The 15,549-nt window shown below is 39.6% G+C and overlaps 2 protein-coding genes across 2 annotated transcripts in view; one reads left to right on the forward strand and one right to left on the reverse strand.

Moving 5' to 3' along the window:
• The window catches only part of NR2E3 (nuclear receptor subfamily 2 group E member 3), a 35,481-nt gene extending 34,523 nt beyond the window's left edge, over positions 1 to 958 (forward strand). The window contains exon 12 of the mRNA XM_049783949.1: positions 826 to 958. Within this exon, the coding sequence (XP_049639906.1) occupies positions 826 to 958 (133 nt within the window). The remainder of the gene's footprint in view (positions 1 to 825) is intronic.
• Positions 959 to 5,894: 4,936 nt separating this feature from the next.
• Positions 5,895 to 15,549, reverse strand: part of MYO9A (myosin IXA) — a 246,893-nt gene continuing 237,238 nt past the window's right edge. The window contains exons 43-44 of the mRNA XM_049777567.1: positions 11,394 to 11,536; positions 5,895 to 10,469 (exon numbers count right to left, since the gene is read on the reverse strand). Coding sequence (XP_049633524.1) covers positions 10,006 to 10,469; positions 11,394 to 11,536 — 607 coding nt within the window. The 3' untranslated portion in view covers positions 5,895 to 10,005. The remainder of the gene's footprint in view (positions 10,470 to 11,393; positions 11,537 to 15,549) is intronic.

A 15,549-nucleotide genomic window follows, 5' to 3' on the forward strand; every position in this document is an offset into this window, starting at 1 on the left:
AACAAGATCAGCAGATAACAGAGTGGGTCAGGGGAAGGTGTGCCTCCATGCTGAAGCAGAGTGGAATCCGTACATTGGCTTTTGACTTTGGGCACTGACCTCAGCTATGATCCCCACTGCCAAGGGAAGATCTGGTTATCATAATAGATTCTTGGGACTTCAACATCCAGTTTTCTGCTCCAGGACTTTTGTCCTGGCAACTGTTTTTTTGTTTTTGTTTTCTTTAAAATAACAATTACTTTTATGGACGAGTGTCTCTATCACAAAATTTGCATCAGCTTCACTATATTATTTGTGTGTGTGTGTGTGTGGGGGGGCAACCAGCAGTGCCCTGTGCTCAGAAACTACTCCAGACAGGCTCAGAGACCATATGAGATGCCGGGAGTCAAACCCAGGTCAGCTGCATGCAAAGTAAATGCCCTACCTGCTGTACTATCACTCTAGCTTCTTTCACCATGTTTTTTACTATGGCTATGCCACCATATCCTTGTTTTAGCTTAGAGGAAAGTTCATAATCACACATAGCATGGAGAGATAATAATCACACACATCAATATTTCTGATATATTAGTAATTTCTCACTATCATCCTTAGACATAATAATAGTATTGTCAATGTCCTTCAATGGGGGCACGGGACCTCAGTGGCTCAAAGTAGGTGGCAGCATTCCTCTAGTGAATTAGGCCTTTTATTGAAATTTCTCTTCTCTCCCTGGCACTGCTTACAAATTCTCATCCTTCCCTGCTTTGGCCAGGAGGGACTGTATCCAGGCATTCATGCTCAGCAACTGATCATGAGTTGGATGGGGTTCTCTCTCCTCTCCAGGTTTGGAAAATTGCTCCTACTCCTCCCATCTTTGAGATTTATCACGTCTGAACGCATCGAGCTCCTCTTCTTCCGCAAGACCATAGGAAATACCCCAATGGAGAAGCTCCTTTGTGAGATATTCAAAAACTAATGAAGATGGAAGGGAAGTGGGTGGTCAGTTTGGAGAACTATGTACTGAATAAAGCTAAACAAACATTTGCTTATCCTTTAACCCAGCCAGATAGGGCCCTGATAAGTTTGTGCACCTGGCAGAAATGTTCTCCAAAAAGGTATTTTAAGAGTCTTCATATTAGCTCTATACTTTACATCGACACTAAAATGAACAAGTTGTGTTACATTCTGATAAAGGAAGGCACCAATAAAATATAATAAACTACCAAAGCATGCAAAAGCCTGGCTAAATCTCACAAACAGGAAAGCTGAAAACGCAACCTGGCACTAAACTGCATGTACAAAGTTCAAAAGTCAAGATGAGTCTAGAGTACTAGAAGTTGAAATAGTGGAATCACTTCTGATGTGCTTGAAACATTTCTTTTTCTCTTGAGTGGAAGGTAGATTCACAAATTACTCATGCTGAATAATTGAGTGGTGTACTTAGGTTCTGTATACATTCTGAGAGACCTTGCTTGCTAACACAGAGAACAAACCAAATCAGGACAAGAGATGCGAACCTCATGCTCTAGCTTCCCCAAGGGCAATGAAGGAATGAGAACCGGGCTCTCTAAAATCTATTTGCTCCCTTCAGAGTCTGGATATAACAGATTCAAACTCAGTGTTCTGTTGCCCTCGAGGGTCTCCCAGCATCCTTCTGGGGCCATCCCACCACTTCACGGCTTCTCCGATCTCATCCATATTCTTTCTGACCTCTCCATCTTCCATATCAAGCACAAGGAGAGTATTACTTCCTAATTCATTTTTTAAAAAGCATAAACATAAGGGCCAGAGAGATAGCATGAAGGCAGGGCATTTGCCTTGCATGCAGAAGGATGGTAGTTTGAATCTCAGCATCCCATATGGTCCCCCGAGCCTGCCAGGAGTGATTTTTGAGCGTAGAACCAGGAGTAACCCCTGAGCACTGCTGAGTGTGACCCCCCCAAAAAAAAACAAACAAAACAAAACAAAACAAAAAGTATAAGCATCATCCTTTTCAGAGACATACTGAAGACTAGTGAAAAAATAGTAGTTAACCTGGCAATTACTGTACAAACAGGTAATGAGTCAAGCACAGAATGTGCAGTTACTTAATCCTAATATTACTCTAGTGAAGTGATCAATATTCCCATTTATAAGTGAGAAAAGGGAGAGAAACAGAGAACAACTCTGAGGGGTCTTTGCTTGGCGTGGTTCTACAAAACTTGATTTAAATCTATCCATGTCCCCTCTACCCCTGAAATTGAAACATTCTCTAGCATCTTTTGCCTTCATAGAAAAATGCCATCAAGTTTAGAAGGAAAACATGAGAAACGAGGACTCCTAAGGACTCTCTATCCTTGGGTCTCTGTAAATTCCTTCAACAGAGAGATCCTGCCTCTATGCAAGAATGGCTCAGAGCACTGCTTGGGAGAGGACACCGATCAGGCTGTTTCTGAGAGAAAATAGCAGCAAATATTGCCCAGATTAAAAAAAAAGTCACAAAATATAAGATTCGCCTGAATTATCCACATCATTTAATGCCAATATAGCCATTATAGTATTCAAATCCATACCAAAAGTTTTTTTTCCATTAAAGGCCTACATAATTTTAGTAGTACAGAAGTGATAATGGTGGGCAGGACATTTGCCTTGTACCTGGCTAATCTGGGTTCAGTCCCTGGCATCCTATATTGTCCTCTGAGCCCATCAAAGTGATTCCTGAACACAGAGCCAGGACTAGCCCTTGAGAACCATTGGGTGTGGCTCAAAAAACAAACAAAAAACCACACACACAAAGCCTTAGCAAATCACTTTAGCAAGAAACATGTTTAAAATATAACCAAACAGGCCCTACACTCTTATCCAATCATCTTACTTTTGAGTGTAAGGCCACCCTGAAGTAACATTTTGCATAAGTTCCTCCATCTTAGCATAAGTGCCTCCATCTTTTAACCTCTCAGTCACCCTCTAAGCCCCATTCTCTCTGGAATGAGGCTACAATGTACAAGTGGACAGGGTAGACTGACCCACAATTGCCTAGTAGTTAATCCCAAAACTACTTTGAAACTTCCCAAACATGTATCCAATGAAGAGTATCAGTCTACCAAATAAGCAGAGGGAAATTGGTGGCTTGACAATTCCCAAGGAAATATGAACAATGAACTCTCCAGGTGGGTCTTACCAATTACTGTAGAGGGCATAAGAAAATTATAGGATTGCAGTTTTAGAGTAGAAAAGGAAGCCCATACCCAAGATTGGGGTCACTCTCCTCCTAAAGGGGACAGCCCTGGCAAATCAACTTCAGGACTCAATATTTATTTGACTTGTGATTTGCGCATAATAATAAAACCTTTTAAGACAAAGCTCATTGCTTTTTGTGTTCTTTCAGATACCAGACCCTAACATTGAGAATGTGAACTGAAAAGACAGTACGCCACATTCACAAACTAGTATCTGGGATGGCTGAGCACTGGGAAAGATTGTCTGGGAACTTCAGGAGGAAGTTAATTCAAGAAGTACATAACTAGATTATCTGGTATTAATACCAGAGTCCACCATGCTGCCTCCCATTTCCCAGATCTTGAATTACATTGAATTCCCAGAATTCTTGAATTCCTAGAACCACCTCCCCTGAAGCATTTTCCATGAAAGGGGCTCACAGATTTGTATAAAAAAGAAGGCGGGGGGGGGGGGCAGCTGGAGCGGTAGCACAAGCGGTAGGGCATTTGCCTTGCATGCGCTCACCTAGGAAGGACCGAAGTTCGATCCACTGGTGTTCCATATGGTCCCCCAAGCCAGGAGCAATTTCTGAGTCCATAGCCAGGAGTAACCTCTGAGCGTCACTGGACGTGGCCCAGAAACCAAAAAAAAAGTAAAGGAATAGGAGTAACAGGACAGCGGTAGAGCAGTAGGGCATTTGCCTTGCACTAGGCCTAACTGATACGGGGCTGGGTTTAATCCCTGGAATTCCCATATGGTCCACCAAGCCTGCCAGGAGCGAATTTTGAACAGAGTCAGGAGTAACCCCTGAATACCGCTGGGTGTGGCCCCAAAACAAAACAAAACAAAAAAAGTAAATATATTTTGGAGGCAACTGCAACCAGATCTGTAGGAAGAAAGATTTCACAGCACCCTCCTAAATATTCTTCTCTTGTGTTTTCTTTTTTTTTTTTTTTTTTGCCAGCCTAATGTTTTAAAAAAATGGAACCAATGGTCTCAGAACTGGAAATTTGAAATAAACTTGGCATTAGGGGAAAAAAATCTCTATTTCTCTTTCACCTTACAACTGGTTGGCATTGCCCAAAGATTGTTGCTGATCTTATCTAATTTTTAAGACTGGTTATGTCCTATTGCATGTTTGGTGATCTAGAAGTCTGCAAAACAGTGCTGTTGCAGATGCAGGAAGAAAGAGACTCTCATTCACTGTTGGTGGGACTGCCATTTAATCCAGCTTTGCTGGAAAACAATATGGATAGCCCTCAAAAAACTAGAAATTAGGTTTCCATAAGATTCAGCAATACCACTCCTAGGAATATACCTTAGGAGCCCAAGAAAGCAATGCAGAAAAGTCCTTTGCATTCCTCTGATCATTGCAGCACTATTCACAATAGCTAGAAAATGGAAATGACCCAAGTACGGGAGAACAGAAGAGTGATAAACTGTGGAACATCTACATAATATCTACATAACATCTACATAATAGAATACTATGCATCTGTTAGGAAACAAAGTCATAAAATTTGCTTATACATGTATAGATATGCAAAGTAATATGATGAGTGAAATGAGTCAGAGACAGCCCTAGACAGTCATAGGGCATAGAATTATCACATTCATTTGTGGGATATATATATATGTATGTATGTATGTATATATATATATATATGTGTGTGTGTGTGTGTGTGATTACCATGCTATCTTACTTTTCACATATATATAAAAAGTATATATATATGAAAAGTAAGACAGCATGGTAATAGTATCCAGACACAATATAGATGAGGGCCAGGAGGACCCATCCTACCATCCATGGTAGGAAGATTGCCACAAACAGCAGAGGAGTGCAGTTAGAGCAGAGAAGGGACCACCACTATAATAATGATAGTTGGAAATCATCAATCTGGACAAGAATACTAAAAGGAGATAAAGTGGTAAGCATAATAGCCCTTCAATAACAATACTGTAAAGCAGTGTCTAAAAGAAAAAAAGATAAAGGGGGAAGGAGGGAGAGAGAACTTTTCAGTTGTGAAAAAATAAACCCAATGGTATTATGAACAACCTTGTAACCTCAGCATTTAAATAAAGTGATTAATTGCTGAAACCTCAAGAAAGTCATCCAAATAACCATGGGCAGAACTTCCTAGACAGGAAAGCTAACATCCAGTGAAGACAAATGGCATTCCCAAAGTCATGCACTGTTGTGGTGAAATAAAAGCAACAAAAAAATATCTTATTTCTCTTACTCACAGTGCAGTTTCCAGTAAAAAACCCTTGGGGTCTTTTTTCTTAGCAGATACTACTGCTTTAGGCCTTTTAAGGTGGGGGTTCTAATAGAAATCTATTCCTTTTCTTTCATTTCTGGGTCTAAATCGATTGAATAAAATATTGACAACTGGGTTATAGAAAAGTTTAAAAATAGTTTTATTGGGTTTTGTTCTATAGCTGGCAGTGCTCAGGAACTATATGTGGAGCCGGGCATGAGACCCATTTTGGCCATATGTACTATTTGGCCATTGTACTATTTCTTCAGATCCCAAATGTTTAGATTTTACCTTTACTTAAGCTGCATTTCAATAACTACTACTTCTGAAGTTCTTTCTGTTATTTATCTACCCATCTCACAAATCATTGCTGTTCCTTAGGGCCACATTGGGGTGAGTTGGAAATGGGAACAGGAGTCAAGATGGTAAGAACACAACCACACACACTGCTGCTTTGGGAAGCTTTGTTCTTTAATGAGCCATGGAGTGATTTGTTCGTCAAGCTGCTTCTGTGTAGCCATACAGTGCATATTCTGAGTGGCACAAACTGTACTTCATACAGGTGACATCTTGCACGCCCCCCCAGAAAAAAACCCAAAACAAACCCCAAAAGGAAATTACAAAGTGCCTATTGATTGCATCAGGAATGTAATCAGTTCTGTAGATGAGAAGTCATTCTTCTTAGAGAATTATTCTGTTTAACAGTAAAATGATACTATAACTCATAGAATATGTCCCTTTACAATACAAAGTTCTTTAAAAATTTACACTCAATATACTTATAAATTACTTTAAATCCGTTAAAATATAATACTAATCTGTAGCCCACACCTTTCCTCTGGTAAATACATACAATAACTTGGTTCAAAAGGTATAACGTTTATGAATTTAAGAGGGCTGATAAATATTTAGTAAGGTAACAGGCCCCATGGTGGGGTTTAGTTGAAAACAATTTCAGCCACGAAACCAAAAAAACCCAATAGGTTGACCCACAATCATCATTCTGCCATGACCTTTTGAAACCAAAGAGAAGTGGGAGCAGATCCAGAGAAAACTGAATAAAAGTATTAGGGGCACAAAAAAGACAAAGAACTCCTACAAATACAAATAAACTGCCTCCCTAAGACTAGTACTTTGCTGGGGAATAGGGCTTGGAACGCATCACTAATGTGTGGGTGGATCTAACCCATTTGTCAACAGAGTATGATGCACGCTCCTTACCCAGCTCTCCAACAAGAGCAAAAGGGGAAGAAAAGAGGATGAGAAAAGCCACCTTTGAACGGTTTCTTTTTTAAAATTAAAACACTCTTAGCTTAAACACATCCTGAGAATACGTCTAATTAACCAAAGTGCTTGTGAAAACATTCATTATAGTTTAAAATGAAAACAACATATGGCTCACAGGCACTGACGTAGGCCTGTTGCATGGGGACAGGATATGGGGAGACTTCCTCTTCTCGGCATCCTCTCAGAGCTTCTGACCCTGAAATTCTATTGTGATGGAAGATGGAACAGAAGTCTTTGCTAACCTGCAGCTTTAGAACTATTCCTGCTCTCCAAAGCACAAGAAAACAGAGCTCTAGTACCCTACCCTAACCTTAAATCCCTAGTTGGAGAGCTTATCTATGTTTTGGGAAGCCCAGAGTGGCAAAATAATTAAAATGGCAGGAAGTACAAAGTGCATTACAAACTAAGCATGTAATCTCCCTGAATCCTTCATTTGCTAGTTTATTTTACTTTGTGATATACAATGTGATTCAAAAAAAATTTCCATTACATGTGTACAATTAAATGGATGTGTTAGCTTTGATGGGCAGAATGAAAAATTCAAGCTTTTTTGGGAAATGTGTGATATAAACAGAATATCCTTCACCTTAAAAAGTATGAGCTGTAAATATGGGGTGACCCCACTGATACCATTCAGGGTTACCTTGAGGCAATACCAAAGAAAACAAGCAAAGGAGAAGTAATAGGAAATACAAATTTGAGACTTAAGGTTAAACATCTTAAGTGACTGTAATGCAGCATCATTTTGTGATGACATCACAGTGACCACAATATAAGAATTTATAGCACTTGGCTCTGACAATTTTTTAAGACTTAAAGGCCCCATTTCTTTATCATAACAAGTCAGCAATGCCTGTTATTCAATGAGAACTGCAGTTTTCTGCCAAAGGGAGGGTCTCATACTTGTTTTTCAATCTTACAAATGTGCAGCTCACCCCTCCTGATAATCCTCCATTCTGGCAGTTTAATATATGACTAGAAATCCACAAATCTAGCAATTGAAAAATAAACATTTTTTTAATTGAACTGCATCCAAATTCAGGTTTCAAGTCCCTGAGAAAAATTAGCTTCAACATCCATGAACTTGTTCTTATAAAGTGACCTAGATGAGTAGTTTCTTTTTTTAACTGCCAGAAACATGTTGAAAGAGAAAAAGGGCAACAAACAAACTAAAAGCCCAGAAATATTTAAGAAGGGAGAACATCTTGCCATCCTCTTGACCATTCACTGGTCCAGAGGAAATTATTCCATGTGGGTACTCTCTTTCTCATACAGCATTAACAAATGCCCTGAAACTAGTTGAGAGCCCTAGTCTAAGGACAGCAGAATACCATTCTCCTAAAAATACTGCAAAGTGTTCATCTGGGGGAGGGTCCTAGCCACTGTATATCCCATGTTGACAAAAGCATACCAAGGGGTTGGGTTTTTCCTCTAAGATCAGATTTAAAAGGGGTTCAAACTGAGTCCTCCTCAGGATAGCATGAACAAGGTGGCAAGGTATTTGTGCAATACACAAATATAACACTTACTTACTAACTAACCATAATCATTCTGCAAATTTTTAAAAGATGACCCTAGCTCATCTCTGAATCCAAACAAGGGAGAGTAAGACTCCTTCTACCATTAGCTGCCACTCAAATGATCCAAGCCTGACTTCTGAGGCTAAATAATAACCACTGTGGCGGTGGCATGAGGTTCAGTGTTGTGTAACAGGCGAGAGTCTGCTGTAACATTTCCATACTTCAAAGCAAAGTATCAAAGAAAGAATAACCAAAATTCAGATTATAGATGGTAAAAGGCTCTTTTTTTAAGAACAGTGCATATTAGACAAGATGCATTTAGTAACTTTAAAAATAAACATTTTCACATACTTATCTGAAGAGTATCATGTTTCATTTCCATATATTATAAATATCAACAAACAGATTTCTAATCCCATAAATGCTACAAAGCTTAAAATGCTATCATAGTTCAGGTGTATGGAAACACCCAAAGGTGCAAAAGATGGTTTCACTTTTCCCTTAGTTCATTGTGGAGTGGTTCCCACTCCCCTGTCCACTGACCTCTAATCTGTGGGAGAAATTCTACAGGGAGGAGGGAAGCATAAGGTTAAAAAGAAATATGCATACTCTACTTATATATTTACAGTAAACTTCAGTAACCAGAATATTAACAAAAATAGCTTCAAGTAGTCCTTATTTTTTAATCTATTTAATACTGATGGTCTGAGAAAAGAAAACAAAAGTTAGATGGGTTGTATTAAAAACTTTTCTTTCATTTTTTGGCAGTTTTTGTTAATACTTTTTCATGCAGTATAGCCTGTGAATGTTTTGGAAAAAATGATTAGATGGTACATTATGTGGTTGCGCTTGTGGTAGAAATTCACCAGCAGATGAATTCACCTATTCATGTATGATTTCATTTAATCTACATAAAGAGAAAAAGCCTAATGAATTAAAATGAAACCCTCATGTTCGGCAGTCATCATGTCACTGGGACTTAAAAAACCGGGAGTGTGAACCTAGGAGACAGACTATGAGGAGATTATGCCATCTGGAACTTCAGTCCCTGCAATGTACTTCGCAGGAACTAACCAGAAGTCAGATCAGCATCGATTAACTTGACATCAAATGTCACTAAAAAGCAAAACACATCTTCTTTGTCACTGTGTAATTAGATGTCTGAGACAGGCTCTAATGGCTTACTAGAAATAATCTTTTTTTTTTAAACTTTCCCCAGAATATAACATGGAGTGTTTTCCAAAAATCTCAAAATAGAGGGCTTAGGCATTTTGTTTATAAACTCTTGGAAAAAAATTATATCCTACACCAGCTCCTAATTATCCCAAAATAAACCCAAGGCTTTTGCTTTTATGGTTAAGAAAAATTTATGTTTTCTTCAAATGTCAGGAATCAGTGGGTCCCTCAGGCCCACAATAGCCACCCCTCAGTTCAAGAACCACCGCTAGGAAGGGAAAAGATGGAGAAGAGGCCAACAAAAAGGTCTCCACAACGACTTAACTCCCCAAGCCCTATGTTTAGTGAAATCTAGTCAAATACAGCAGCCAAGGCACAGCTGGCACATCCCTAGCAGGCTTGAAAGAATTTTCCACTTCTGCAGAGGCCCAGGAACTCAGCACACAAGGTCTTCCTTGTATGTTTGGGCAAAAAGCAGAACCACAACTAGAATGAACTACCATGGATGAGTTGATGTGAAGAGGCTCCAAAGATGAGATGTTTACCATTCTGTAGCCATGAAGGGACACACATCTGTTATTTCAGACCATAAACTCGTTATTTCCAAAGAGAGCTAGCTGTTGAGTGGAGCTGCTGTCTGAATTCACAGCTTTCCTGCGACCAGATACAACTGTCCCCTCGGGGGTCTCTTTGGTTTTCTGAGGTGAGTTTTTCACATTCTTTAATTTTTGTTTTCCCTTTTCAGGGTTAAAGGTTCCTCTGCTGATGAATTGAGGCCTGTCTTCCAAGGATTTGGTCTGGCTCGATGGCCCTTCCATTGCTGTGGTCTCACCAGCTGAGGCAGCTCGGTAGAAAGGAGATTTGGAATAAATCTGAAATCGTTTTCTGGTCCCATGAGAAGATGAAATATTAGATGGACAAAAAGAAGAGACTGATGAATCCACTGAATCCAAAGAGTCTTGATGCCTTTTTAGCTGCTTCCGTAACTTGCTTGAAGGTTCAGATTTGCAAGCTGCCTTTATGGAGCTAAGGCCTAAATTTTTCTCTAAAGAGAGAGACAGAGAGGGGAGAGAGAGTGAGAGAGACTGCTGTAAATGATAGTTCCCTTTTAAAGCATCAGTTTTCAATTTTCTATCTGCTGCATCAATGGGCAGGCAGCTGAAAATAACTTTTAGTTACATGGAAATATCTTTCTGTGGATGATCAAAAATTTCTGCAGACTAGAACATGCAGTTCATGTATTGGCAATTCTTTATGTAATGAATAGGTATCACTATTCACAGGCCAAAACTGGGTGGGTTAAGATTTGGAGGATTGGGCCCCGAGAGATAGCACAGCGGCATTTGCCTTGCAAGCAGCCAAACCAGGACCAAAGGTGGTTGGTTCAAATCCCGGTGTCCCATATGGTCCCCCATGCCTGCCAGGAGCTATTTCTGAGCAGACAGCCAGGAGTAACCCCTGAGCACCGCCGGGTGTGGCCCAAAAAAAAAAAAAAAGATTTGAAGGATCAAGGTAGCAATACTTTTTTGCAAAATCATAACTCAATAATAATCACTGACTATTTCTATAGGTATCTTTCTATCATCAAGCGAAAAGAATGTTTGATCAGACTTCTAGGAGAGGCCTAGGGCTATCCCTATCATTAACAAATTATCAAGATACATAGTTAAGTTAGTTCTCTGTCCCTCTGAGCAATCCATAGATAATGAATATAATAAATAAGTCTATCAGTAACCAATATCTGTTATGATTATTTATTTTACTCAGCAGTAAAATAGGAGAAAATCATCAGGAAAAGAAATTAGACTAAGATAGAATTAAAAAAATTAATATGGAAGTTTCTCAAAGACTAGTTCAATTCCTGGTGACTTTGTTAGCTTTTTAGGTAAAGATTCTTCAGAAAGAATACTTATACTTCCACTGGGGGGGGGGGGGGAATGTATCTCTCTGGTCTAACATATTTATTTACCTGATTTTTCAGAGATGGTCTCTTCAGACTCAATATTCAGATTTTCGGAGCTATCAGCAGTACCAATGGAGGCTTCAGACTCAAGGGTTTCATCATCAGAGGCACGGGGTTCTAGTACAAGCATCTCAAATGTTAGCTCCTCCCTGTAAGATACAGTAAAGAAACCTGGGTCTGAAGCGAATAAATAGTACAGTGAGTAAAGCACTTGCCTTGAATTGACTCAGGTTCGTCCCTGGAATCACCTAGGGTCCCCCGGCCCACCAGGAGTGATCCCTGAGCACAGAGCCAAGAGTCAATCCTTAGCTCCACTGGGTGTGGCTTCACAACAGAGAAAACTATTAGCATTTGTTAAGAGGAAGCAAGAGAACAGGAAAAATAAAATCTCCTTTTGTCCTAAATTTAGTCCAGACTAATAGTACAGTGAGCAAAGAGTTTGTCTTGCATGTGGCCTACCCAGGTTTGATCCCCAGCATTTCATATGGTTTCCCCACACACCTATCCAAGCAATAGCATTGCTCAGAAATTAATTTCTGAGTGCAAAGCCAAGATTAACTCCTGAGCACTGCTAGGTATGGCCCAAAACCAAAACAAAACAAACCAAAAATAAAAGTCTTGAATTTTAAATAGCAAAGATTGTCACATATCTTACTGTCCCATCAAGAGTGGTATAAGCAGTACTTCACAGAAGGCAGGTTCCCTGTTTGTGACGTCAGGCTGGGAAAATCTAAGCCAGCCCAGTGGGGCCCGACTGTGAGAACCTGTGAGTGCTGCCTGTGTGTGTTTGTCTGCTGTCCTGTCTCCTAAACCTCTTGGGAGTGGGTTGAAAAGGACCCAGAAAATTCGCTTCCCAGAGGCTCATTCATGGGCTGGAGTGCCAAGGAACTGCTTCCTAAAGTAAAAACCGGCTATAAGCAGTACTTCACAGAAGGCAGGTCCCCTGTTTGTGACGTCAGGCTGGGAAAATCTACGCCGGCCCAGTGGGACCTGACTGTGAGAACCTGTGAGTGCTGCCTGTGTGTGTCCTGTCCTGTCTCCTAAACCTCTTGGGAGTGGGCCGAAAAGGACCCAAAATATTCGCTCTTCCAGAGGCTCCAGAAGAGCACGGCCGTGTAGCAAAAGAACTCCACTGCAACAAGAAGAAAAAAATCACACTAAGAACTGAGCTGGATCACTGAAGTCCAGCACTTCTCCCCGGACTGTCTTCTCTGCTGCGTGCTTGGGCCTAAGATTTGATCCTGTGTGAGGCTTCATCCACAGAGGGCTCCCCTTCCTTGGAGGAAAGTCAACCCACCCAGAAAAGACGGAGCCAGAGGAGCGTGGCCGCGCACATCATTTAGCCAACGAATACCACCACAACACATAGAAAAACCCACAATACAAGTGTGACAATGGGGAAACAATGCAGGCCAGCATCAGACATAATGAAGATGACAACTCTGATGACCAGAAAAAGGCCAACCAACTAATCAAACTCTCAGATAAGGAGTTTAGACAAGAAATATGGAAGATGCTCAAAGAACTCAAAGAAACCATAGATTGAGTTGAACAGAACACTAATAAGAACCCAGAAAATATGAAGACAGAAATCACAAAACTCCAAACTGAAATAACAGGTCAAATAACTGGCCTGAAAACCTCAGTAAACAAATTGAATGACAAAATGGATGAGCTCTCCAACAGTTTCACACAAGCTGTGAATAGAATTGGTGCTGTGGAAGATGAGATAAATAACAACTCCATACAGTGGGAGAGAAGGGAAAAAAAAAACTTAAAGAAAATGAACAAACAATGGAAAAATTAGACAAAGAATGGGAACAGATGAAAACAGAAGTCTATGATAAGCTCAACAGAAACAACTAAGAATCATTGGAGTCCCAGAGACCCAGGAAGAAAATTACCAGGAAGAATCAACAGTCAAGAACATCATTAAAGAGAAACTTCCAGAGCTAAAGAATATGTGTGATCAAATTCTGCATGCCCAAAGAGTACCAACCAAAAGAGACCCCAGGAAAAATACCCCAAGACACATCCTACTCACAATGATGAATCCCACAGAGAGAGACAGAATTCTGAAAGCAGAAAGATCAAAAAGGGAAATTACATTCAAGGGAACATCCTTGAGATTTACAGCAGACCTCTCACCAGAAACACTCAAGGCCAGTGGTGGGACATAGTGACAAAACTCAAGGAAATAAATGCTTCACCTAGAATACTGTACCCAGCAAAACTCACTTTCAGGTTTGACAGAAAAATACATGGTTTCGCAGACAAACAACAGATCAGAAACTTTACAGTCTCAAAAACTGAAAGACCTAATATAAGACAAGACTGGCCATTTAAAGACACACCACATTTCAAAATAAAGATGGCATTAAATCCCAGGACATTTCTTTCTTTCAATGTCAATGGACTAAATTCACCAGTTAAGAGACACAGAGTGGCTAAATGGATCAAAAAACTCAATCCAACTTTCTGCTGCCTACAAGAAACGCACCTGAATAGTCAGAACAAATATAGACTCAAAATAAAAGGCTGGAGGAAAACTATCCAAGCAAACAACACCCATAAAAAAGCTGGAGTGGCCATACTAATATCAGATAATGCAAACTTTATACTCAGGAAAGTTTTAAGGGACAAAGATGGACATTTTGCATTAATCAAGGGATATGTACAGCAGAAAAAAATAACTCCTAAACATATATGCACCGAATGAGGGGCAAGCAAAATATTTAATACAATTGTTGGCAAATCTGAAAGATAGTATCAATAACAAAACAATAATTGTGGGGGACCTCAACATGGCTTTGTCAACACTGGATAGGTCAACCAGACTGAAAACCAACAAGAATATACTAGACCTGAGAAGAGAAATGGAAGAAAGAGGCCTAGTAGATATATATAGGACACTCCAACCCCAGAAACCTGGATACACATTTTTCTCCAATGTACATGGGACATTCTCCAGGATAGACTACATGCTGGCACATAAAACATACCTCTATAATATCAAAAAGATAGAAATTTTGCATCCTACCTTCACTGACCACAAGGCTCTGAAATTATATGTGAATTCCAAAGGGACACAGAAGAAAAACTTTAACACCTGGAAGTTAAACAACCTCATACTGAATAACCAGTGGGTCCGTGATGAAATCAAAGAGAAAATCAAAACTTTTCTGGAAACAAATGATAATAAAGAGCCAAACTATCGGAACTTATGGGACACAGCAAAAGCAGTACTGAGAGGAAAATTTATAGCTTTGCAAGCACACATCAGGAAGGAAGAAGGGACATACCTGAATAGCTTAATTACGCAGCTCATAGAATTAGAAAGTGCTCAACAAAAGGACCCAAAAATAGGGAGACAGAAAGAAATAACAAAGCTGAGAGCAGAAATCAATGAAGTGGAAACCCAAAAGACAATCGAAAGATCAACAAAAGCAGAAGTTGGTTCTTAGAAAAAATAAACAAGATCGATAGACCACTGGCAAAACTAACAAAGAAAGAAGAGAGAAACTTGATAACTCATATTAGAAATGAAAAAGGAGAGATCACTACTGATATAGCAGAGATTCAAAGGGTAATCAGAAACTACTTTGAGAAACTCTATGCCACTAAAAATGAGAACCTAGAAGAAATGGATAAATTCTTGGACTCTTATAGTCTTCCACGGTTGAATAAAGAGGATGTAGCATATCTGAACACCCCATCACTATTGATGAAATTAATCAAATATCTGCCTAAAACAAAAGCCCAGGCCCAGATGGATTCACTAATGAATTCTTTCAAACTTTCCAAGAGGAACTACTACCAATCCTGTCAAGACTTTTTCATGAAATTGAACAAACGGAAACACTTCCAAATAGCTTTTATGAAGCCAATATCACCTTGATACCTAAACCAGACAGATGCTACAAAAAAAGAAAATTATAGACCAATATCGCTGATGAATGCAGATGCAAAGATCCTCAACAAAATCCTGGCAAATAGGATTCAATGCCTCATTAAGAAGAGTATCCACTACGATCAAGTAGGTTTCATCCCAGGAATGCAAGGATGGTTTAACATCCGTAAATCTATCAACAGAATACACAACATCAACAACAAGACAAAAATCACATGATCATATCAATAGATGCAGAGAAAGCATTTGATA

Source organism: Suncus etruscus, chromosome 1, assembly GCF_024139225.1.
Source record: "Suncus etruscus isolate mSunEtr1 chromosome 1, mSunEtr1.pri.cur, whole genome shotgun sequence".
Classification (NCBI taxonomy): Eukaryota; Metazoa; Chordata; class Mammalia; order Eulipotyphla; family Soricidae; genus Suncus; species Suncus etruscus.